Consider the following 23,396-nt stretch of genomic DNA (forward strand, 5'->3'; position numbering starts at 1 on the left):
GGGGAACCAGATGGGGACAGTGTGGAGGGGGATGCAGGAGGGAGCAGCGGGGAGCTGCGGGGAGGCCTGTGAGGATCTGCTGCACCCGTGGGGGGGCGCCCTGGAGGGTCTGCAGGGGGCCCAGGTGCAGACAGGCAGCAACGATGCCCTAGGGTGTAGGGATGGAGGGAGGAGGGAACCCAGCTCTGCCCTGTGGTGTAGGGCTTGGGAGAGGCAGAACGGGGTCAGGCCTGGGTGGGGCTCTCAGGCCGGGGTTGGGATACGCAGCCTGTGGTGGCCACGGCAGAGAGCCCAGTGGGGGGAGCCATCCGTCCTTCTGTCCTGTCTCCATCACCTGCCGAGCACCCCAAGCTGGGAGTGACTCAGACCCTCCCCGGCCCTGGGACTTTGTCCCATAGTCAGGCCAGGCCTCTCGTGGTCAGCGCCCCTGCAGCCTGGGCACCGCACACAGGGCCTGGGCCTGCGGCCGCGTGGTAAAGGCCAGGGCGGGCATGGTGCCCAGGGTGGCGGTGCTGAGGCCGGGTGGGGGCAGCAGGCGGTACCTCTGCAGGAGGCCTGAGAACAGCAGGAACAGCTGCGACCTGGCTAGGCTCTCCCCGACGCAGACGCGGCAGCCTGCAGGGGACGCAGGGTGCGGGGTGGGTGTCGGAGGCCGTGGCGGGGCGGGGGGAGCCCTGCGGGCTTGGGACCCTGAGCTCTCGAGGCCCCGGGGACCAGGCCGCCGCCCGCGGGGCTGTGGTACCTGCAGAAAAAGGCAGGAAAGCCGCCCGCTTCACGAAGCGCCCGTCGGCGTCCAGAAGTGGCCCGGGTTGAACTGGCGGGGGGGGGGGTCTCCCACTGCGTCTTGTCCAGGAGCACGGAGCTCAGGAGGGGCACCACAGGCGTTCCCTGTGAGGGGCGGCAGGTGGGCAGATGGACGCCCCGTCCACCCAGGCGGCCCCAGGCGGGGAGCACAGGGAGGGGGCCCTGAGGGGGGTGGGAAGGCGGGGCGGGGCCTGGCAGGGATCTGCTGGGGGTTCGTGCTTAGCCCCAGGGGACCCCTGTGGTGTGGCCCCGGGTCTGCTGTGAGGGGCTGTGCGGCCGAGGGCTGCCCCCCGATGAACCACCCGTCTCCTGCCTCCTATGGGGAGCCCTGGCATCAGGCACCTGAGTCCCTGAGACCCCCAGCCCCATCTGCCATGAACGAGAGGAACAGGTCCGGGGTGGGGGGCCTGGCCCTCCCACCTTGGGGAGCAGGTAGCCGCCCAGCTGGGTGTCGGAGGCTGTGCACCGCGGCACGTGGGGCAGGAGGGTGATGAAGCACTGGACCTCACGCAGCACGGCGTTGGTGTAGGGCAGGGAGCGCTGGTCCTCCAGCCGGGGGGGCCGCCCGGGCCCCAGCACTCGGTCCGGATCCTCCTGCACCCGGCCTGCGGGCAAGAGGGTGGGCGCGAGCGTCCCGGGGAGCCTCTCTGCCCCTCGGTCCTGGGCCCTGCGGGAACGGGCTCACGGGCTCACCCTGCACGCCGGGTGCTTGCCCATCGGGAGGGCGGCCCACTGCAGCGTGGCGGACGTGGTCTCCGTGCCAGCCATGACCATGTCCAGGGCACGGGCCACCACGTTGGCCTCAGCAAACAGGCCCTCGGGGTCTTTCCCCTGCAGAGGTGGGTGGGGCTGGGCTCAGCTGGAGGCTGGCTCCGTGGACCCCCCCCCCAGCCCCAGGCTCAAAAAAGGCATAGAAGACAGAGGCCTGGCGGGAAGGATAGCGCCAGGATCCACCGAGCACTACGGCATTCTGGGTTCCCCGCGGCCTTACGACCGCCTCACTTCACAGATGAGGAGACTGAGGCTTAGAGAGGCTCCGCACCAGGAGGTGGAGCAGTATGGCGTGGGGCCAGCATGGCTGCCTCCCCAGCCCCTCTCCTCCTGGGTGGGGCCCCGGCAGGCCCCCCAGGTCTCCTGGGTGGTGGGGTGGGTTTTGCCCACACCTGGCCCTGCTGGATCAGGGCGTCCAGGTAGCTCCGCACGGGCCCTCGCCCAGGCGCGGGGGGCCGCCGTGCCTCCAGGAGGTTCCTCAGGATGGCCCGCACCGCCTCCACCTTCCGCAGGACGGGCCGGTGCAGCTGGAGGAGGGCCCCGAGCCAAGGGTAGATGTTGAACAGCTGGGGGCAGGGGGCAAGACGGCGTGGTTGGGGGGTGAGGGCACAGGCGCCACAGCCCCACCTGGTGAGGGGCGGATCCGTACTCCAGCAGCTGTGCTCACCTGTCCGGGGTCCCCTGGCGCAGCCCCAGACCCCAGGTAGAGGTGCCACAAGGGGGCACCTGCTCCCTGCTCACGGGGCCCCTCTCTCACCCTCCCAGTGGGACCAGCAGCCGCAGGGGCTCTGATGAAGTCTTCTACCTGAGTGCAGGAAGGAGGGGCCGCTTGACAGGTGACACCACTGGGGGTCCGTGCAAGTCACAGCAGGAGCCTGCCATCATGGCCCCCCCGTTCCCCCACCCACCAAAGCGGGGAAGACGGAGAAGGGCGAGGGCTGCCGCTGTGGAAGTAACTTTGAATGTGCTGGGTCATTAGAAAAACGGGGACTTGCAAACTTCAGAGTTTCAGCTCACGACGTCGTGAAGCGGGGCTCACGGCACAGCCTGTCTGACACGGTTGTCAGCCGCCCTCTGACCACACTCGCACCACCGTGTCCCCCAGAATGCGAGCCATCACACGGGGCACAGGCACGGGAGGCCCCGGAACATTCTGTCTCCCTGGAGCCCCCGACCCTCTGGCCTCCATCCTCCTGGGGCTCCCTGGCGGGACTCGGCCAGGCTACTCTCGGGCGGAGGCCACATCTTCCTGCCCGTCCGAGCCTCCTCCAGCCGCAAGGGATGACTTAGAATCAGGACCCAAGCCATGAGTGCCCGCCCCACGCTCACGGGCTCGGGTCTTGGAGAGACGGGGCTGAAAAGTACATGTGAGCCACTTGCCAGCATACGTGCGTACCCTGCCTCAACGTGCGTGCCTGAGCACGTTATGGTTAAAACTGGTAACGGGGGCTACAGATGACAACGGTTACCTTCTGGAAAATGAAATGGCGTAGCCCTGGGGGTTCTGAGAGCCAGGATGGATCCCTGTGATTCCTGAGGCTGAGGGAGGACCCCCGGTTCAAGGGCTGGGGGCCTGGGGGACATCGAGCCCCATATCCGGGGAAGAAATGCCCGGGTCCCACCCGCACCTCTGAGCAGATGCCTCTGTTGCTGACGGAAGGTGTGGAGGAGGCGGCGAGGACCCCTGCCCCTCGTTTCCCAGGAGCACGGGGGACTGGCCTGGGGTCGTGTGGCCGGTGGAAGCGCGCCTGGGGCCTGCTGTGCTGCTTCCCGAGGCGGCAGCTCGGCTCTCCCCGCCCCCACCCAGCAAGCGGGGAGCAGCGACCTCTCACCTGCAGGCCGGGCGTCCCCAAGAGGACCATGACCTCGTCGATGAGGCCCAGCAGGGACACGAACACGGGATCCCGGTAGTCGAACCGCTGGCCAAAGAGGAGCATGAAGGTGATGTTGGAGGGAGCCCAGCTGAGCAGGGCCAGTGGGAAGGGCCGGCCTGGGGGCGGAGAGAGGCTTCAGAGCTGAGGGGCCCCTGGGAAGGGGGCGCGCTGGCCCCCACTCACCTCCGTAGCTGCCTAGCTGCGCCGTGAGGCACCTCAGCTCCTGCAGGACCTTGTCGGCCATGGGCGCCCTCCCCACGCCCAGGCCGCGGAGGGTGCGCACGGTGAGCTGGCGGGCGGCCCTCCAGCACTACCCGGAGGAGAAGAAGACGCCTGCGGGCCGGACACCCCCGTGAGCGGCCCGGGTGTTGCAGGAGGGAGCAACGGGGGGCTGACAGACGGGGTGGGGGCCTGGCTGGGGCCTCACTCCCTCCCCCAAGTCTGGCCCCTGGAGCTGGCCTCGGCTGGCCCAGCCCTTTCTGGTGTTCCCTGGTCCCCGGGGGGCCCAGCTTGCCGCGTGGACACCCTGGCGCTCCCCCTGGGCCACACTGGGAGCGCTCCCCCAGCTGCCGCAGGTAGGGGGACCGACCCTTCTCCTTGGCCCCTCTCTGCCTGGCGGAAGCCCCCTCACCCCGCCACACACCTACCCCCACCTCCCTGGATGAGCTGGAAGATGGCGATGGGGGGCCGGCCGGCCAGCTCCTGTCCGGTGCCCACCAGGGCCTCCCTCACCGCCTCGTAGCCGGTCAGCACCGTCGTCTTCTGGCGCCCCAGATGGACAGCGAACACCGGCCCGTACTGTTCCGCGAGCTGTGGGGACAGGCAGGGATCAGCCTGCGGCCCCACCCCCAGCTCCCCTGGGAGCCCCTCAGGCCCCGCCCACCATATGTGGAGGACTCAGGGAGGCCCCTGGGCCTCTGTGTGGGCCCCTCCCTTCTGTCCTCCCGGCACCCCTGCCTGGGACGGGAGGGCTGTTGTCTCCCCACTTTACAGATGGGGAAACAGGCCTGGGGGTGGGAAGTGAGTTGCCGTGGATCACACGGAGGCAGCAGGGCCCGCCACTCCTGGCCACTGCCCGCTCTGCCACCGCCGTGCAGACAGTGGCCTCCAGGGCCCGGCACTGGGCACAGGGCCTGAGAACCCTGGCGCCTGCAGGCTGACTTCACGGGTCATCGCGGCTCCCCACCCGCCTGCAGGGCCTGGGGGCCACGAGGCAGCCTCGTGGTTGGGTCCTGGAGGCACCCCAGCCAAGTGATCATGGGAGCTGGAGCTCAGTGGAGGGGGCGGTGGGCTGGGTGATCCCCGAGGGCGGGGCCAGGCCTGTGCCTCTGCTTCAGCGGGTCAGCCAACTTGAGGTGGGCGAGGGTGTTCAGCCTCCAGCCCCGGTGGGAGGAGCCACACCCAGCAGGCGTCCCGTGAGGCCCCCCCAAACCTGGTCCTCCTGCAGGCACTCATCAGAAGCTGCCTTCTCCAGTGAGCCCTCCGGGCCTGCCACTTCTGGCCCCCTGCTCCTTGGTCCGCCCATCCGTTTCCCTGTGGGGTGGAATGTCTTTCTCTTCCCCGAGGCGACGCGGGCACTTGGGCCTCCTGTGTCCCCTGGGCACAGACCTCCCACCCCACGGGGGTCCTGGAAATTGGGGCTGGGGTGCCTTCAGGGCCGGCAGGGGCCCAGGCGCAGAGCCCAGCCGAGCACGTGCCTGCCCTGACCCACCTCCATCAGCGACTGGTCCTGCTGTGCCACACGCAGCAAATGTAGGTTCCTGACGAGGGGCAGCGGGCACGGCCCCGGGGGCCAGCGGGGGGCCGGGGGGGGCTGTGTGGGTGCAGGTGCGGAGGAGCCCCCAGAGCCCCAGGAGCAGCAGGGCCATGAGGACGGCGGTGGCGAGGCCCCAGCTCCCCTCCCGGCCGCCCTGTGCCTTCTTATATGTGTCCCGGGAGCCCCACCCACCCCACCACCCCACCACCCCACCACCCCACCACCCCACCCACCCCACCACCCCACCCACCCCACCCCCCCACCCCCCCACCCACCCCACCCCCCCACCCCCCACCACCCCACCCCCCCACCCCACCCCCCCACCCCCCCACCCCCCCACCCCACCCCCCCACCCCCCCCACCCCCCCACCCACCCCACCACCCCACCACCCCACCACCCCACCACCCCAAGAACGTGGAATGAGCAGTTTGCAGGGGACAGCCAGGCGGCTTAAAGCCACAGGCGTGCGTGGTATGTTAGGTCGAGTCTGTGGCGGGGGCTGGTGGGGCCGGGGCCGTCTGGGGGCTCCGCCTTGCTGGGGAGCGCACAGCATGGCGGCCAGTCTGCTCCCCACAGGTCTCGGCCCCTGCCCGGTCTCCCCGTCAGAACCAGGGCTCAGGGGCCTTGGGCCCCGTCCTCCCCAGGCTCTGAGCCTCCCCCTGAAGGGCTCCTTGGCCTCTTCCAAACCCACCACCACCTGTGTTCGCCCAGCTCCTCTCTGCCTGGAGCCGGGGGGGGGGGACACCAGGAGTGGAGCGGCCCACGAGGTCTGCACAGCAAACGCCTCGAATCCTGGGACTTCAGAGGCCCCGGCGGAGAGCTCTCCCGAGTGGCGGTCTGCTCCTTGGTGGCTTTTCGAGCACTGTCACCCAGGCAGGAGGCCCTGGCCGCGCCGGGACGAGGCGGTGGGTCGCTCAGAGGGGCCCACCCCTCAGGCAGGGCTGGGCGAGCCCCCGCCCGTCTGGGCTGCACTGTGGCCTGCTAAACCCTGGTGGCCCAGCTGGGAGGGGAGGAGGTGCTGTTTGGGAAACGAGCTCTGAGGGGTGGGAGGGCTGTTGGCACCTGAAATGGCTGGGCCTGCTCTGGGCCTCCCCCAACACGAGGCTGCGGGAACCACATCCACGCCCCTGGGCCCCTCACCCCGGGGCCTGTCTCCTGGGGCACCATGCGTACCCCTACACAAACCCCAGAGCCAAGGCAGCCTGAGGGCCCTTACCCGCTCTGAGCCCCGATTTGCACACCTCCCGTGACCGGGTGCTCACTACCTCACAGGCAGACCGTCCAGATACACAGCCGTGGAGCTGCAGTGAGGGAGGACCCCTCTCTGACTGCTAGGTCTCTGGATCATTTGGGCTGAGCGGCTGGTACCAAGGCCCCTACTGGGTGCATAGGCTGGGGCTCCTGTACGCCCAGGACAGTTCACTTAATTAGTCCTGTGTGCATTTACTGAGTGCCTGTGCGTACCAGGCCCGGCCAGGAGCTAGGGCTGCAGAAACGGGTGGCGCAGGGATCCTAAAAGGGCCCTCCCCGTGTGGCAGCGACTTTGCCACGGGAAGTGCCTTGGGTGTCGGAGCTGGAGAGGTGGGTCACAGGAGGAAGGGCATTCTTGCAGAAGAACAGCCTGTGCAGAGCCTGGAGGTCTGAGCTGGAAGGGGCGCTGGGAAGGCCCGGGTCATGGCCACGGGAGCCCCGCCCGGGTGACCAAGCGGGAAGGACACTCGTGGTGGGAGGGCAGTGTGGCCGAGGCGCTGGAGACGGACGCAGGGTCCCTGTGGGGGGCCTCGAGGAGCAGGCGGCCCCCACAGGCGGACGGTGCCGCTGGGGAGGACGTGTCCAGCCCCCGACAGGCTGGCGGGGTCACCCAGAAGCAGGCTCAGCTGGGAGGCATCCCGTCCAGCGCGGGGTGCGCAGCGGGGGAAGGTCACGGGCGGGGCGGAGCAGGGGGGTCGGCAGTGAGGCCCCAGGACGTGAGTGCGTCGGGTCCCAGGGAAGTGATTCGGTGGAAGATGGACTGGGGCTGCTGGTGTCGTCCTCCAACTACAGGACAGGAGATTATCCTGGGGGAACCACAGGGGCCCCGGGGAGGAGGGAGGCCAGCGGGGCGGGGAGCTGGCTCGAGCCTCTGGAACCCGGTGGGGGGCTGGGGGAGGACTTGTGTTTTTAGGCTTCAAGAGTGAGTATCCGAGAGACAGAGGCCACAGCCGATATCTATGACCTGTGACCTAGCCTTGGGGTCACCCTTGGAGGAGGGGAGCCAAGGTAAGGGGGAATGGATGGGGGAGGAGCAAGGTTCTAGAAGAGTCTGGGACAGGGGAGGTGGACGGTTCTCAAAGGGTCCAGTCCGAGCTTTCCGGGGCCCGTCCCCTGGGGCGCCCGCGCTGCTCTGTCTGCAGCGTCCCGGGGCCCCCGAGCCTGGCAGTCCCCACAGGCGGGGGGTGGCGCCGGCAGGGCCTGCGGGCATCTCTCCGGCACCGCCAGCCCCCTGCCGCCTTTCCTCAGCTCGCCTAGCGCCTTCTCCCCGCCCCACACCCTGAAATAACAACAATGACAATAATAAAATCCCTCCCTCACGCTCCACTCCTTTCGCAGACAAACTCCTAGAGAGAGCTGCTGCGCCCACCCGCCCCCCCTCGCCCCCCTCGCCCCCGCCCAGCCCTCGGAAAGGGTCCTGCCAGCCTCCCAGCGACCCGTGTCACAGGCTCCGCCTGCATGAGGTCCAGGGGCCGCAGCAAACTGGGCATTTGGACAGCAGGAAAGTGTCCTCAGCTGCGCGGTGGGTGTGGGCAGGGCTGGTTCCTCGGGGAGAGGCGGGGTGCCCGTCTCCCAGGTCCAGAGGGCTGCTGGCGCCCCTCGGCCGGCCCTGATCCAGGATGGCCTCATCTGGAGACCCTTCCCTTTGTGACACCGGCCTAGGCCAGGCGGGTACATCTCTTGTGGGGCCACCAGTGAAGCCACTACAACCTCCCACACAGACTCTGATGAATGTAGGTATTAGTTGGGATATTTGTCTATTCCAGTAGGTGATAGACACACACCAGCAAAGAATCCGGAAGTCCAGCAAGTCCCTCAGCAAGGTGAGCACCCTCCCCGACGTACCACTTCCTCGTGCATCCTTCAGAGATGCACCCTGTCGTGTACACGCTTTGTTGTTTTACAGGTTTATTCACGTACGGTAAACGGCGCATGTAAAAATATACGATTGAATGAGCTGAGATGCGTAGACACCCTGGGACCCTTCGCCACATTCAGGACAGTGAACATCTCCATCAGCCAAAGTCTCTGCATTTTATTTTTATGGTGACGATGTAGCCAGGACTGAGCGGGGGCCTCCTTCCCACTGTGTAACTGCTGCCTCGTCGGGCTGGGCCTGCCTGTCCGTCAGTCCGTCTCAGGCCCTTATGACCCTCCTGCTAAAAATGTGTGTGTGGGGCTTCCGTGGTGGCGCAGTGGTTAAGAATCCACCTGCCAATGCAGGGGGCACGGGTTCGAACCCTGGGCCAGGAAGATCCCACATGCTGCGGAGCAACTAAGCCCATGTGCCACAGCTACTGAGCCCGTGTGCTACAACTACTGAAGCCCGCGCGCCTGGAGCCCGTGCTCTTCAACAGGAGAAGCCACCGCAATGAGAAGCCCGCGCACCGCAACGGAGAGCAGGCCCCGCTCGCCGCAACTGGAGAAAAGCCCACACACAGCAACGAAGATCCAACGCAGCCAAAAGTAAATAAATTTATAAAAAGTAAAATAAAAAGACCTGTGTGCCCGTCCCTGTGCACAGCTGCCCGGCTGCTGTAAGATAACTTCCTGGCAGCGCTACCCGAGCCAAGGGCTGCTTCTCGTCAGATCTGGCAACGTTCCCACCCGGGGAAGCAGCTGCACCTGCGATGCCCCACACCCCAGGTGAGGCCCCTCCTGCCCCCGCGTCTGCAGGGCCCCAGGAGGAGCCGCCTCCTCCGGGTGTCCCTGGTCTCCGCTGCGCCTTCATTTCCTGCCCCCCGATATCTGACACCAAATGCGGGGGGGTCTCCTGAGCTCTGCTCCAGGCCAGCCGGTCCCTTTTCTCGGCAACAAGAGTGATTTTTCAAGCTCGTGACCCCTGAACTTTGAGGTGGCGCCCACACCCTGGAGTCCAGAAGGGCCCCCTGCCTCTGCATTGCATCACCTGAACCCAAGGGTTCTGTGCCTGCTGGGACTCTTCATAGGGAAGAAACCCCGAACTGGCTGGAGCAGGGCACTGGGTCGAAGGGCATCCCCCCGACATTCACACCCACCCAGAGCCTCAGAATAGGACCTTGTTTGGAGGGAGGGTCTTTAGAGAGGTCATCCTGCCCCTCGCGCAGTGACAGGGGCAGAGGTGCGGGCCACAGCCACGAGCCAAGGAGCGTGGGCGCCCCAGAAGCTGAAAGGGGCAGGAAGGACCCCCCCTCCGCTGGAGCCGCCGTTGGGAGATGGCCCTGCGACACCAGCCTCCAGAGCTGACGGGGTGTGAGTTGATGGTGTTTGCAGCCCCCTAGGCTGTGGTCCTGTTAGGGCAGCCCCGGGAGACCGTGGAAGCAGAGTTCAGAAAATTACCCCACTCGCAGAAACGAGGCGAATGGGTGACGTGTGTCCCTTCACGGGGTCACTGTCTAACCAGCCTGCCGGGTGTCGCTCGGCCCGGGAGGGTTGCTTTCTCTGACTTGCCGTTTATTATCGACCAGGCCCAGGTGCCACGAAGCTGGAGCTTACCTTGCGGAAAATAGGAAAAGTGCAGGTGATTTTCCCCCGTAAACATGCAGGTGACGTCTGTCTGGCGGAGAAGATAAGCGAGGTTGTGGCTTTATTGTCCTGTTAAGACATTAACCTGACATCAGTGTTAGACGTTAACTCCTGAGCCCAGCTCAGCAGCCTCGTTCCGGAGCTCCTTCTCTGACTGCACGTGGATCCGTCAGGGTTTGACATTCTTCTTTGAACCAGCCTTGCCATCTAGACTCGTTCACCTTGTTAACGGGTGAGATAAAATTCTGACACGTGCTCAGTATATATTTGGCTGAAAGCCTTTTGAAAATGACACTTAGACAGCAGAATGTGTTAAAGTGGGAAGATCAGCTCTTCGTTTCAGGCAAGGGTAGATCCAGGGACCAGATGATGTTATTAGGATTTGGATGAATTCTCCTTGCTCTTGGGTCTGCTGGCTGCACTCTGGGGCGAGTCACGGTGGCCAGACGACAGCCGGCCGCCCAGGCTCGCGTCCTCCTAGCCGCAGTCCAGTGCGCAGTTCCACTGGCTCTGTCCTGGTGCTCAGGCAGAAGCCTGGGGATTGTTCTGGTCAGACCTGATTGGCCAGGCCCCCCGCTGGCCAGGGGTCACCAGGCTCCTACTGGGGCTTAGGTCACACCTGGCTCCACACTCAGCGCTTCCATCCACTTGTTAGCTGAGGCAGACGGCATGTTGCAATGACAGCACCCAGCCCGTAAGTTCTTCATATAACTTGCCCTCCGCCCGTGGAGAGCAGGGGCCCTGCCCTTGAATTTGGGTGGGAGCTTGTGACCACGGCGGAGGCAATGCTGTGTAACATTTTTTTTTAATAAATTAATTTTATTTATTTATTTATTTAGGCTGCGTTGGGTCTTCCTTGCTGTGCGCACAGGCTTTCTCTAGTTGTGGCGAGCAGGGGCTACTCTTCGTTGTGGTGCACGGGCTTCTCATTTCGGTGGCGTCTCTTGACCTCAAGCCAAGGGGCTTGGCTTCTCTGCGTCTCTACGTGTGACATGAGGGTAATAATACCTGCCCAACTACGTTCATTCTACAAAAATATTTTTTTATTTTTATAGATTGATTGGCCGCACCACATAGCATGTGGGATCTGAGTTTCCCTGCCGGGGATCGAAACTGCGCCTCCTGCAGTGGAAGCGCGGAGTCTTAACCACTGGACCGCCAGCGGATTCCCTCTTCAAAAAATATTAACAGAACACCTACTGTGTTCTGGGAACTGTTCCCGGCCCCGTGACCCCACACGAAACAGCCCGGCGCGTAAGAGGGGTTCCAAAAACATTAGCTCCTTCCCCAATTTTCAGATCTGTGCACTGCTAAAGATCTCCTACAAAGCAATAACCGCTTGTCAGGTACAGACATGTCAGTTAAAAGCTGGCCGTCACCTCCAGGTCACTGAGCCTCTGGTGCTTCACTGGTCCCTCAGGGCCGCCAGACAGAGAGGTACGGGCAGCCCTGGTGGGGATGGGCTGTTCCTTTTACTGCTAAGTGGTACGATCTAGTCAAGTGGAAAAGTGCTACTTGCTGGGTAATAAAAGCTTCCATTGTTCACCAGCCCTGGAAACATATTAATGAATAACCCAGTGTGCGGCCCCTGGCCCCAGCGGTGTGAACGGTTGTTAATACGGCAGGAACAGGTACAATCTTCCTTTTGTAGTTTTAAGTGGGCCCAGAGCCCCAGGTCGACCAAGGCCCAGACAACGGGATGGGCTCTCCCTGCAGACCCCTGTTGTCGGCCCACAGGCGTTTGGTGGAGCTCTGTGCTGGCTCTGGACAGAGAATCCAGCCTCAGGCACAGAGCTCCGGTGGTGTGCACCACGGGTGGGGGGGCGGGCTTCAAGTGGGTGGAGGCAAGCAGATGCCTTCTGGAGGAGGGGGCACCCAAGTCAGCCCTGGAAGGGGGCAGGCCTGTGGGGCAGGGGCTGCTGGGACTGGCTGGCAAGCTCCTGACATTGCAAGGGGCAGGGCCTGTGGGGAGGAAAGCTTGTCCAGAGGGGCCCGTGGTGACTCTGTGATGCTAAGGCCCCTCTGTGCTTACGTCTGGGGCCTGGCACGCGGAGGGTGCCAGTGACTGTTGTGCAGGTGGGGATTGGAGCTCAGGGCAGAATCACAGACAACAGGGTGCGCTGGGCGGGCAGCTGCCCACTTTCCCCGTCACCCAGATGAAAGCCAGAGGCTCTGCCCAGGGTGCAGGGCTGGGAGGGGCTCGGCTGGGGAGAGCTCGGGTCCCCACTGAGCGCTTTCCCTGTTGTTACTGTTGTCATAACAACAATAATAAATGACCACCAGGGGCTTTCCTGTTTATGATGCATTTTTACTCTCTTATCTGTTGAATTGTGTCCCCAAATTCATATGTTGAAGTCCTAGCTCCCCCTACCTTTTCGGGAACAGGGTCCTTGCTGATGTAATTAGTTAAGGTGAGGTCATCGGGGTGGGCCCTAACCCAATACAAGTGCGTCCTCATAAAAGGAGGAGATCTGGACAGTGACACACAGGGAGAGGCCACGTGATGAGGCAGAGATAGGGTGATGCATCCACAAGCCAGCAACCCACCAGCAGGGATGGGAGAGGCCAGGAGTGGACGCTCCAATCTCAGACGACTGGCCCCCAGAACTGTGAGAGAATTTCTGTTGTTCTAAGCCGCCCAGAGTGTGCACTTCGTTATGGCAACCACAGGAAGCTAACGTTCCTTCCTTCTCACCAGGCAAGCACCAGGATTAGGCCCTGGTGCCCAGTGGGGAGAAGCCCCTGCAGACTCTCGGGGATACAGAGACCCATAGGCACAGCCTGCAGGACCGTGCAAGTCTGCTGTGTGTCCTTGGGCAAGTTGCTGAACGTCTCTGAACTTCCATTTCCTCATCGTGAGGGGGTGACGGCTGGACCCTCTGCCGCTGGGTTGCCCTTAGGGTCATAGGGTCCCACAGAGCAATTGGCGGAGGGTCCGGGCCTTTTAGAGCCCGGGGGTGGGGTCCTGGTGGTGAGGGCGGGCCCTATAGGGCGAGGGGCGGGGCCCAGCGACCAGGGGACAATCGCCGCTCGACGTGATCGGCGCTCCTGCGGGGGCCTGCTCGGCGCTCGGCCGGCCGTCCTGCGTACAGCGCGCGTCGCTCTTGGAGACTCCGGGCGCCGCCATCATGTCGACGGCCATGAACTTCGGGTCCAAGAGCTTCCAGCCGCGGCCCCCGGACAAGGGTAGCTTCCCGCTGGATCACTTCGGTGAGCGGGGGCGGTCGGGGCTCCCCGGCCGGACCGGCGCAGCTCTGGGCCGGCTCGTTGGAGCCGCGCGGCCGGGGAGGCACTGGCGTCTGCTCGCGGTGCGGGCGGGGCCGCTGAGGCTGGGTTCGGCCCGGCCGGGTCCGGTCCCGGCTCAGGGCCTCCGGCCGCGGCCCGAGGGTGGGCGCCGGACGGGGCTGGGCCCTCGGAACCGGGGAGGGGACGCGGAGTCCCGGCCTCCAGTCTGGGGCCGACGTTGCGTTGACAGGGTCCTTCGCGGGTGTGAGGCCCGCGGGGTTAAACGGGTGTCTCGCGCGTCGCAAACTACGTGGAAACCAAGGCTTCGGAGATAGGTTTCTGGATGGATTTTTCGCGTGCCAGCATTTTACTGAGAAATGTTAGACACACGCGGCAACGTCGGGAGAATCCCGCGTGAGCTGCCCGGCGCCGCCGCCTGGATGCCCTCCTTCTCCTGTACTTGCTTTCCCACTCGGCACATTTGCTTTTTCCAGTCTGTTTCCAGCGTGTTTGGGAGGAAACCAGTTTTCAAAGGGGGAGGAGGGGTGCTGCCCGGCGCCGCCGCCTGGATGCCCTCCTTCTCCTGTACTTGCTTTCCCACTCGGCACATTTGCTTTTTCCAGTCTGTTTCCAGCGTGTTTGGGAGGAAACCAGTTTTCAAAGGGGGAGGAGGGGTGCTGCCCGGCGCCGCCGCCTGGATGCCCTCCTTCTCCTGTACTTGCTTTCCCACTCGGCACATTTGCTTTTTCCAGTCTGTTTCCAGCGTGTTTCGGGAGGAAACCAGTTTTCAAAGGGGGAGGAGGGGTGCTGCCAGTAAGGCTGCGGGGCGGGCCTGTGATGTTTTCACTTTAAAAAGGAAACGCTTTTCTGTTTGTTACAGGGGAATGTAAAAGCTTTAAAGAGAGATTCATGAAGTGTCTCCGGGACAACAATTTCGAAAATGCTTTGTGCAGAAACGAGTCAAAAGAGTATCTGGAGTGCAGGATGGAGAGGCAAGTACATGCCAACGGTTATTTATGGCTTCTCTCCCCTCCCGCGTCTCTGGCTAAAATGTTGATTCCCAGAGGCCTCAGTTCAGCTTGTGTTTCGGAACTGTAGGGCTGCTTGCCCGCGAAGTTGAGGCTTTTCAGAGATTCAGTTGTACTCCAAGTCGTTTAGCAAAATCACGGGAACCTTTTCTCCCGTGATAGCATTGGACATGATTGCCCTCCTCCGAGTATTTTCTTCCCAAATTTGGGGGCTACTGACATGTCATTCAGCTTTCAGAGTAGCACATCATAAAAATGCTGACTGAGTCGAAAGATTTAAAGATTTGTGGGTACACAGCTTATTCCTTTAAATATTTTTCTTGGAACATAAAAGTATGTGCTCTGTTGTTTTGTTCCACGTCGGCTCAGAGCTGTTTGCAGCGTGACAGGCGAGACAGTGGGCCCCGTAAGGAACGATGAGCGACGAGTGATTCTTCCTGCCTTAATCAGAATTTACTGGATGTCACCTTTAAAGAAAACAAGAACGCTCTTAACTGATCTGTTGAGATTTTCCTTAAAATAAGTACTATTGTAAACCTTCACGGGGAAAGTGCGTAACGTACAATTACGTCCTTGGGTGGGAACTTTTATTTCTGCCTTTTGAGCCCTTCATTAGTTCACTAAGGAGTCGAGTCATCAGAGGCCGTGTCTGAAGACAGGTTGACAAAAACCTGAGCCTCATTTTCATTTTCCCTTAACAAACTCAGACATTCCGCCCCAGGCAAGATCTGCTGTGCTTCTCAGGCCCCGGTGTGTTGAGGGCTGTCGGGGACACTGGGGCCTTTGAGGGGGACGGACCCTCAGGTGGCTTCCTGAGTCGCGCAGGCTCGCGGCGCTGGCATCTGACGACGGGGCCGGCCCCGGCCCCGAGTAGCGCATCAGTCGGACCTGCACGTTCCAGTCACTCTCTTTCAAATTGATGCGTCTTCAAAACCCCTGAACTCCTTGAGTTTCTCCTTGGTGTGGCCACGCCTCCGAGACTGAGTTTGGAGCTGGTCTCCGCCCTGTGTGAGGGTGTGAGCAGGTCGCCCGCCTCCCCGAAGCTCGGGTCACCGTCCCTGGGTCAGTCATCCCTGGGCCAGCACGCGGCCCAGCAGCTCCTGCGTGAGGTTGCTCGGAGGGTTTGGCTGGTTGGGTCCCAGAGCAGCTCCTGCTGCCTGACCAGGGCTTCCAGGCAGGGCCAGCAGAAGCGCCCTCTTTTCCCCATTTGCCCCTGGGAGGGTGCTGCCCGCGCCTCCATGTGGTGGCCCCTCACCCAGCGCAGCTTTTGGGCACCATCCTCTCTGGGCCGCTGAGGACGTGGGGAGACAGGGACGCGGCCACCGCTCTGTGGGTCCCACGATTCAAGTGGCTTCACTGGTTGGTCAGGCGACGTTTGGATGAATGTACGGGGATGTATGTGTTTCTGACTTGGTCAGTTATTTTGACTGGAGACTTTCAGTTTGTTTTCAATGAAAATCCTCAAACGTACAGAAGCAGAGGATCGTCTAGATCTCCATAACCATCACCCAGATTCAGGATCAAGGTTTTTCCCATTTTGCCCTTATCCATCACCCTTTTTAAAAGCCTCTTTTCTCCTCCTCTTTTTTCCTTTCTGCCGACATTCCAGACCTTATTTTGCCCCTACCTACTTCATGTGTGTCGTTTTAAAAACCAGACCGTGGTAGGGTTTGCAAGTCGCCTCACGAGGACTCGGGCCTTGTCAGCCTCAAGTGGACGTGTCTGTGACTTAGGTGGGGGCACGTTTTCTCACAGCAGCAACTGTTAAAATTGGGGTTGCACTGTCGGCAGAGACCCAGCAAACACACGTGTGATCCCCGACCTCAGGTCCGGTTCCCGCCTGAGGCCGGGCCTCCTGACCGGGTGCCAGAGGGTAGAGCAGACAGTCCTGGGAAAGCCCTCTGCCCGACCCAGGTGCGGGCAGGTTCCCTCTGGAGGCGCTGTCTCCTGGCCTGTTCCAGCTCCCAGCGACGCCATGTCCTCAGCCCGAGGCCCCTTTCTCCACCCTCACGTTCCACAGGGCTGCATCTGGCCCCTCCTCTCTCCTCTTTACATCTTTTCTCTCTGACCAGAGCCAGCAAAGTTTCTCTAATTTTAAGGATTCATGGGATTAGGTTGGGTCCACCTGGATAATCCACGGTGGTCTCATCTCCAGACTGGCTGATTGACGTTATTTTCATCTTCAGCCTTAACCCCCCTCCCGTGTAAGGTCGCACTCACAAGCTCTAGGGAATAGGGTGTCCTTTGGGAGTCGTGGTCCTGCCGACCGCAGTGGAGCTGACAGTCAGTTGTAAGAGCTGTCGGCCAGTTGTACTCTTTTGGCAAAGGTGTGGGAAGGTTTATCGTTATTTGCCTGTTTTGGGTTTAAGGAGTGTCTTGTGCATCCCATCACTGTACAGTTGGTTTAATCTGCTGCCAGGTTAGATTGTGCCACCTGGGGTTTGCGATTCTGGGGACATCGTCTTAAGGACTGTTGCTGGGCCACTGGGTTTCGTGCGCATGGCAATCGGGGGCAGGTAAAGGGGGCAGGAATGGAGGGACTGCACCCCGGAGCTGCCAGGCTCTCCTTCAGCCCTGCACCTCGACGCGCTCTGCCTCTGGTCTCCTGCTGGCTGTCTAGGCGGCCGGCCCCGCGAGTTCCGGGGCCACATGACGAGGGAGGTGTGGCCGGGAGCACGGCGGGGCTCCTCTGTCCCGGCCTCGGCTGCTTCCTGCCCCTCGGGGGTGCAGGGCTAAGGGTACCGCTCGGGGTCTGTTCCCAGGACGGAGTGGTTGGGGGTGAGATGGTGGCGGGTGCCCAGGGCCTACCTCGGCCCCGCGTGGACAGGGCTTGTCCTCTCGGCCACCCTGACAGCTCTCACTTTTCCTTTCAGGCAGCTGATGGTACCAGAACCCCTGGAAAAACTGGGATTTGGAGATTTGATAGATGGAAAGTCAGAGACAAAATCGGAACCGTGATGGGAAGAAGCCCGCAGGGCTGTGTGGGTTGTCCGATGACCTGCCGCCCCAGCAGCGTGCTTGTAGGTACCGTGGCTCAGGAAGGGGCTTTGGTGACGCCCGCGAGGTGCCACTCGAAATAAAGACAGACACCCCTCCCTGATCGATGCGCCTCGTGGCTGGGAGATGGCTCGTCTTCTGAAACTCCCAAAGGGATTCTGGAAAACCGTTGTCCCTTTTAGATCCCATTTTCCCCCAGGAGTGTTAGGTTTTATCTTTAAGTTCAGGTGTGCGATGGGGCTCCCGGGAAGGTGAGGTGCCGGATGACGTCCGCCTAGTGAGTGGACACCGCAGGTTCCTGTGAGACGCTGGATTCACATCACGGGTTCTGCGTGTCTTTTCGGTGCAAACGTGATAAATGTTCACAAATTGTGGTCTGTCATGTAGACAGAGATTATCAGGAAAACGTTTCCTAGCAAATGCGTTTCTCTTTGTACTCATAAATATACGTGCCTTTTGTTTCTTTTTTTCTTTCTTTTTGAGGATAAGCTTGGAAGTGGGAAGCAGCCTGGCTTTTGATTTTTCTGACTTCTTGATTTTTTTTTGCTGATGCACAAACACCACGTATCTTTCTAGTCCGGGGGCATTTTCTGATTTGGATCAGACGATACTTGTTAAACTAGATGGTTTAATTTTAAGAACTCATTTGCTGTAACTGAGAAACAGAACGTCCCCCCGTCGATCGATGTGCACAGTAGCCTCCAGTGCTTTTACTCCGAGGAAGCCCCCGAGACCGCAGCCATCCCTGCTTCCCAGCCAGACGTGGTCGGGGCAGCGCGTTCCCGCTGAGAGCTGCCCAGGGCGCTGTCAGGACAGACCTCCTGGGGGTGCAGACCCCGCGATGGCGTTTCTGGGGCGCCTTGTCGTGTGGGCTCAGAACCACAGCAGAGCCCCCGGACCTGCCCTGTGGACTGCCTTCCCTGGCCCCCCAGTCAGCTGGCTTTTGTCCCAGTGTGGCCAGTGCTGGGAGGATCCAGGTGTGTCCCCGCTGGTGGGGACAGCCGGCCCTGATCCCCCCTTCTTCTGCCTGGCGACCCAGGCCAGGCTCCAGGAAACCCTCGTGGTCTGCTCCTCAGCCGTGTCCATTTCTCTGTGTTGACGTCCCTCTGCCTCGGTCCTACGGTGATGGCCATACTAGGTCAGGCCCTCCCTGATGGTCCCTCTGAGGCTGGTCCCATCTCCACGGGGCTCCCCAGCACCAAGGGCTTCATCTGTGGTTTGTCACTGTTCAGCATCGGCTCTCTGTCTGTGCTTCTAATTGTTCTGCAGGTTGTTTTCATATTTTTAGCTAGTTTGTGAAAAGCCGTGGTTTCTATCAGCAAAGTGAGGCACGAAAATATTTTGTGTTTTCCAACAGTGCAACGCCACACACACACAAGGTTATTTATCGCAGCATTGTCTGCAGTTGGAAAGCATTTAGAGACGGGGCCCTGGGCGGCCACAGGAAGGACTGGGGGAGAGAGAACGGAGCGCCCCGCGCTGCCCCGGGGTGGCTCACCGTGAGCGGGCTCCGCGAGGGAACCAGGGCCCAGAGAATGTCGTGGTGAGAGAGAAGGAACCAGCACAACACCCGCGTGCCTGAGCAACAGGAAACTACGGAAGGCAAACTGGAAACCAGTGAGGATGGTTGCCGACAGGTGTGGGGTGGGGGGCAGCTCTCTGAGTGCTTCTGACTCGGAGCCATGTTCTTGTTTTCCGTGCTCAAAAGATAAACCGGGACTTGGGGGGGGCCACCGTGGGACAGCGGCAGTGACCCCGAGCCCAGCCGTGTCGCAAACGCTGACTCTGCCCACGGCAGAGGGGCCGGCGGGACGGGACTTGTCCAGGTAGCTTTGGAAAATAGTGTTTTGATTAAAGCTAGAGACAAAAAGACGAGATTTGTATCCTGGTTAGTATGTTTGTTCTTCATGTGGACAGTGGTTCTGAGGCTGTGAATTTTAAGGTGGAAAAAGCTGGAGCTGTGCTGTGGGTGATGAGAGCCGGGGCTGTGGGATCCTGGCTCTTGGACATCTGCCAAGGCAGCGGGTAGAGAAGCAGACGTGTAAGTGTGTATGCGTGCGCGCGTGTTTGTACGGACGTCCCCTCGCTCTGGGCACCAAGGGACCAGGGGCAGTGACCCCTGGCAGCACGGATCTGAGCCTCTCTCCAGCAGGAGGACCCAGGGGCAGGAAAGTCCAGGTGAGCCTGGACCCTCTTGTGTCAGAAAGTAAGGAATTGCTGGAACCATGATGGGCTTGTCGAGAGGACATGCGATGGAGCTCCCAGTAGCCCGATCGGGGACCAGTGGAGCAGAAGAAGGAAGGACTGTTGTGGGCTTTGGCTGCAGAATCAGTTCCTACCCAGGAGCCCCCGTTGATGGAAATAATGAATGGGGTAAACGTATCAGTGCAGGAAGGGACACCCCTCCTCCGGGTCCCAACCCACATGGAAGGAAGGGGCGTCGGTGGTCCTGAGGCTGGTGGGCAGCGTGACGTGGAACAGCTTTGCCTGGTCTGGAGGGCGCCCTGCGAGGCACTTGGCAAGCAGCTGAGGCTTCTCAGCGTGGCTGCCTGACTGCCCGCTCCCCACAGCGCCTGCCCCGACCGATGCCCTGAGAAGGCGGCATTGCTTCTGCCGTTGTCTTCCCCGGAGTGCCTCACCTCAGTCTAATGAGCACACGCAGACACACCTGACATGCGGGACGGGCTGCAGAGTGAGGAACAGCACTCCCCAGAAGGGCCGCGTCCTGGACAACAGATGGAGGGGCTGCCCCGGGCCAAGGGTCCAGGGAGGCTAGGGCCACCGGGGAGCCCGAGGGCCCGCACGTCAGTCACAGCACTTCTTGTCCTGTGCTCGCAGCGGGTGTCGTCGGGAGAAGCAGGCAGACAGAACTGGCCTGTTTCTGCAACTTTCTGGAAGTCTGAAATTATTTTGGAATCATTTAAAAAAATGTTTTGTGCTAAGCTCTTTGTAGTTGAACTTTCTATATACGTGATTGGGTAAATACTCACTTTGAAACACATTCATGAATCTCGGATAGAATGCAGACGTAGTGGTTTCTGCGTCAGGAGGGGACGGTCGGGCTCTTGACAAAGGGCAGCAGCTTCCCGCGCTGCCTGCTGTCTCCTGGGTCTCAGTTGCTAAAAATGCCAGGCTCAGGGGTCCAGACGTCCTGTCTGGTCCTGCCAAAGCTCCTGTGAGATATTTTTAGTTGCCCGTCATTTGTCATGTAAAGAATGCCTTTTATTTCTCATACATACTCGTCACGATGAGCCAGCGACATTATTAGAAGACAATTTCCAGAATGTTTTCCAAGTGTCCTCCTTAGACAGGAGGTAAGCTGGAGCAATCAGGTCAGACCTGGGCCCACAGCTGCCTTCCCGGCAAGTGAGGCCAATGGAGCCCCTTGACCTGGCTCTCACTCCAGCCCCTGGGGCGGAAGCTCGGGGCGCAGGGCCAGGCCACCCTCCGTCCACAGCCTCGCGCAGGCCTCCACTCTGCTGGCTGGGCCCCAGGTCCTTTTAGCAACTCTGTGAAAACCTCAGGCAGCACACAGGGTGGCTGGAATATGTCTACTGTTAGGAAGGCAGTGTTTTTATTTTTTAAAAAAGGCAAGTCAGGTTTCTTCCCCACTAACAGGTCAGCACAGACTTGGTGGCTTAAACAACACATTTATGCCCCAGCCCGGAGGCCACACGTCCAAAGGGGAGGGTCCGTCTCCTCCTCTTCCAGCTCCTAGAGGCACCGCGGTTCGTGACCCGAGGCCGTCCTCCATCTGAGCCAGTGGCTTCTCTCATCCCCGACTCGGCCTCCTCCCCACACCTCCCTCTGGCCCTGGCCCTCCCACCTCCCTCCTGTTAGGGCCCTCGTGATGACATTGCCCCCCCCCCAGCCCTGGCATAATCCCGTCTCCCTTCTCAAGACCCTTAACCACAGCTGCACAGTCCGCTTTGCCACGTGGGGCCGCAGAGTCTCGGGTTCCAGGACCAGGACGTGTGCACTTGAGGCTAGTCCTCTGCGGGCGGCAGCACCTGCCGGCGCTTTGGGAGGACGCTGGGGCGCGGCACGGGGCCGAGCGGCGGGCGGCTTGCTCAGGCTCCAGGACGGCCGAGCACCTGTCCTCATGATGCGCAGCAGCCCAGGTGTGGGTCGAATTTTCTCAGGGCTGAGTTTAAATCCCTGTGTTTTTCGGAATCTTTGGCACTGGCTTTGCTGGGCTTGTTGCTGGCAGACGGCGGAGAATGGGTACGTACTTAATAACCGGGATCGGAAAGTCACTGCCAGCGTGGCGTGTGGGACGGGGCCCCCCTTCTTGTCAGGTGTCTGTCTGGACGTCCCCTGGTTCTCTGCAGGTGTGAGCGGGTTTGGAACCCTGAACGGCAGATGTTCAGGACGCCTGCCAGTCCGGGTGGTTTCCTGCTATTTTTCTTTTAGAAACTTTATTTTCCGTCACCCTATTTCCATTTTAAGAGTTTGTGGAAGAACAGCTTAAGACCGCTCGGTGGCGGTTCCTACCCACTCAGTGGCCTGAGCAGCGGGGAACCGCTGAACAGGCACAGAGGGCACCTGCACACCTTCGGACCAGTCCGCCACCTCAGGCTGAGCAGCAGGGAACTTTCTTTATGGCTGTATTTTATAACATGCACGTATCATTTTGATAGAAACAATAAAATCATTAGTTTAAAAAAGCTCATTGTGTTTAGTTGTATTTTATATCCTCTACAAGTTGCGTGCCTGTGGTTGTAACTTGCTGCGGCCCGTGAGCAGAGACTGTGCTAGTTTGTGTGTCGGGTGCCGTGTGGCCTTGCTGGTTGAGGGCAGGCTGGCCGCCACCAGGGCGTGGACCCTGTCAGCTCTTAAGGGAGGGGCCGCGTTGGTTCCCCGTGGGAAGTGGGAGCTCCGGCAGTGACCCCGGGGCGGGGGACAGGCTGGCCCTCACGAGCATGTCTTCCCGTCTGCGGTGCCGCTTCCCCAGCCTTTACTGGGGAAGAAAGGGCTCCTGTCTTTGGTGTCTGTCATTCTACCTGCCTGGTGCTTGAAGTCAGTCTTTTAGTGAAATTAGGTATCTATGGACTAGATAAAATGGGGCTTTATTGTTGCAGGAGGCACGAGGAACGTTCTGTTAACCCGTGCAGCAAGTGACCTTGTCTTAACACTGTGAATAAAGTCTCTCCTGGAGGGATGGAATCAAGTCTCAGCTGTGCTTGTGGAGTGGGGGGTCCCTCACCCCGGAAACAGGGCCGAGGGTGCTCTTGCAGAGCCCCGGGGGGAAGCGGGCGTCGGGGAGTCTCAGAGCAGCGGGCTTCCTGCCGTGTTCCCAGCAGGGCCCAGCGATAAACCCGCGACTTCCAGCACCTTCCGGGAGCCTCCATCTGCAGGATTCTGCCAGCTGCCCTTGCGTGGGATTTACAGAGCTACGTGCGATGGCAGATGAGGACTCAGCTTCCGGGGGCCCAGCGGTGTCTCTGATGGCCGCTTTCTGAGTGTGAAGGGAAGCAGATCTTTTGGGCACTGGGGACAGAGTGAGGCCCCATGATGGGCACTGGGGGCTGCAGACTGTGTTGGGGGAACAGGCAGACCCTCCCGGACGGGGAGGGTCTCCGGCACCTCGGCGCTGGGGGGACAGAGCTTTCTGAGGGTGCTGAGCCGCGTTACCACGTCAGGGCAGGGGTGGGGGCAGTTAGGGTTGGTTAGGCCAGGGGTGGGCCGGCCTTGCTGCCGAAGGACAGAAGCCTGGGGGCCTTCCCCTTCTGGAGACCGCGGTCCTGGTGCCTCGGGGACAGAATGTGGTTGCATGGCGGCCCCTGCTGGACGGTGGCGGCACTGCAGCGCCTGAGAGACACCTGTGGGAGGGCTGTCCCCGGGGGCCCCCCCGAGGGGACAGTGTTATGTGCAGTGGCCTCCACACTCCAGGACCTAAAGATTGGACCAGGGCTTTGCATGCCTGAGGCCCCAGGTCCTGCTGACACGACGGCCCAGCTGGGGGGCCCTGAGTGCAGTGGGAGCCCCAGCTGAGGCTCATCAACTCCCCCTGCCCCCCAGCGCCTGGGCCAGCGCCCTGCCCAGCACGGGCTCAGTGGCGGCGGCAGGGGCCTCGCCGTCCACACCCACGGGCTGTGCGCCAGAGGGCGGCGGAGCCCCGTCCAGAGGAGGCCACCCTGGGGCACAGGGAACCGGAGGAGGGCTTGCGCCGGGCCTCCGTTCCC

At 61.5% G+C, this 23,396-nt stretch overlaps 3 protein-coding genes and 1 long non-coding RNA gene across 5 annotated transcripts in view; 3 read left to right on the forward strand and 1 right to left on the reverse strand.

Moving 5' to 3' along the window:
- Window positions 1–418: 418 nt before the first annotated feature.
- LOC132506312 (cytochrome P450 2W1) lies at window positions 419–6,373 on the reverse strand. The gene is given in 13 exon segments (XM_060124829.1): window positions 419–615; window positions 743–796; window positions 799–823; window positions 826–888; window positions 1,225–1,411; window positions 1,499–1,635; window positions 1,968–2,141; window positions 3,408–3,565; window positions 3,633–3,782; window positions 4,097–4,259; window positions 5,161–5,265; window positions 5,267–5,359; window positions 6,347–6,373. Coding segments are annotated over 13 exon segments (1,533 nt in total).
- Window positions 6,374–7,318: 945 nt separating this feature from the next.
- Window positions 7,319–10,579, forward strand: LOC132505224 (uncharacterized). Of its 2 annotated transcripts, XR_009535312.1 has the most exons (4): window positions 7,319–7,465; window positions 7,796–8,280; window positions 8,364–9,688; window positions 9,982–10,579. It is a non-coding gene; the product is annotated as an uncharacterized LOC132505224 (long non-coding RNA). The 2 variants fall into 2 exon arrangements; XR_009535311.1 differs by having other exon boundaries at window positions 8,364–10,579.
- A 2,448-nt stretch (window positions 10,580–13,027) lies between these two features.
- On the forward strand, window positions 13,028–17,314 carry LOC132506508 (cytochrome c oxidase assembly protein COX19). The gene is made up of 3 exons (XM_060125229.1): window positions 13,028–13,171; window positions 14,067–14,182; window positions 17,092–17,314. Exons 1-3 carry the CDS (start codon window positions 13,090–13,092, stop codon window positions 17,170–17,172), a joined length of 279 nt encoding a protein of 92 aa, XP_059981212.1. The 5' UTR covers window positions 13,028–13,089; the 3' UTR covers window positions 17,173–17,314.
- ADAP1 (ArfGAP with dual PH domains 1) overlaps window positions 17,112–23,396 on the forward strand; it is a 71,963-nt gene continuing 65,678 nt past the window's right edge. The window contains exon 1 of the mRNA XM_060125224.1: window positions 17,112–17,234. Within this exon, the coding sequence (XP_059981207.1) occupies window positions 17,141–17,234 (94 nt within the window). The 5' untranslated portion in view covers window positions 17,112–17,140. The remainder of the gene's footprint in view (window positions 17,235–23,396) is intronic.

This window comes from Lagenorhynchus albirostris, chromosome 15, assembly GCF_949774975.1.
Source record: "Lagenorhynchus albirostris chromosome 15, mLagAlb1.1, whole genome shotgun sequence".
Taxonomy (NCBI): domain Eukaryota; kingdom Metazoa; phylum Chordata; class Mammalia; order Artiodactyla; family Delphinidae; genus Lagenorhynchus; species Lagenorhynchus albirostris.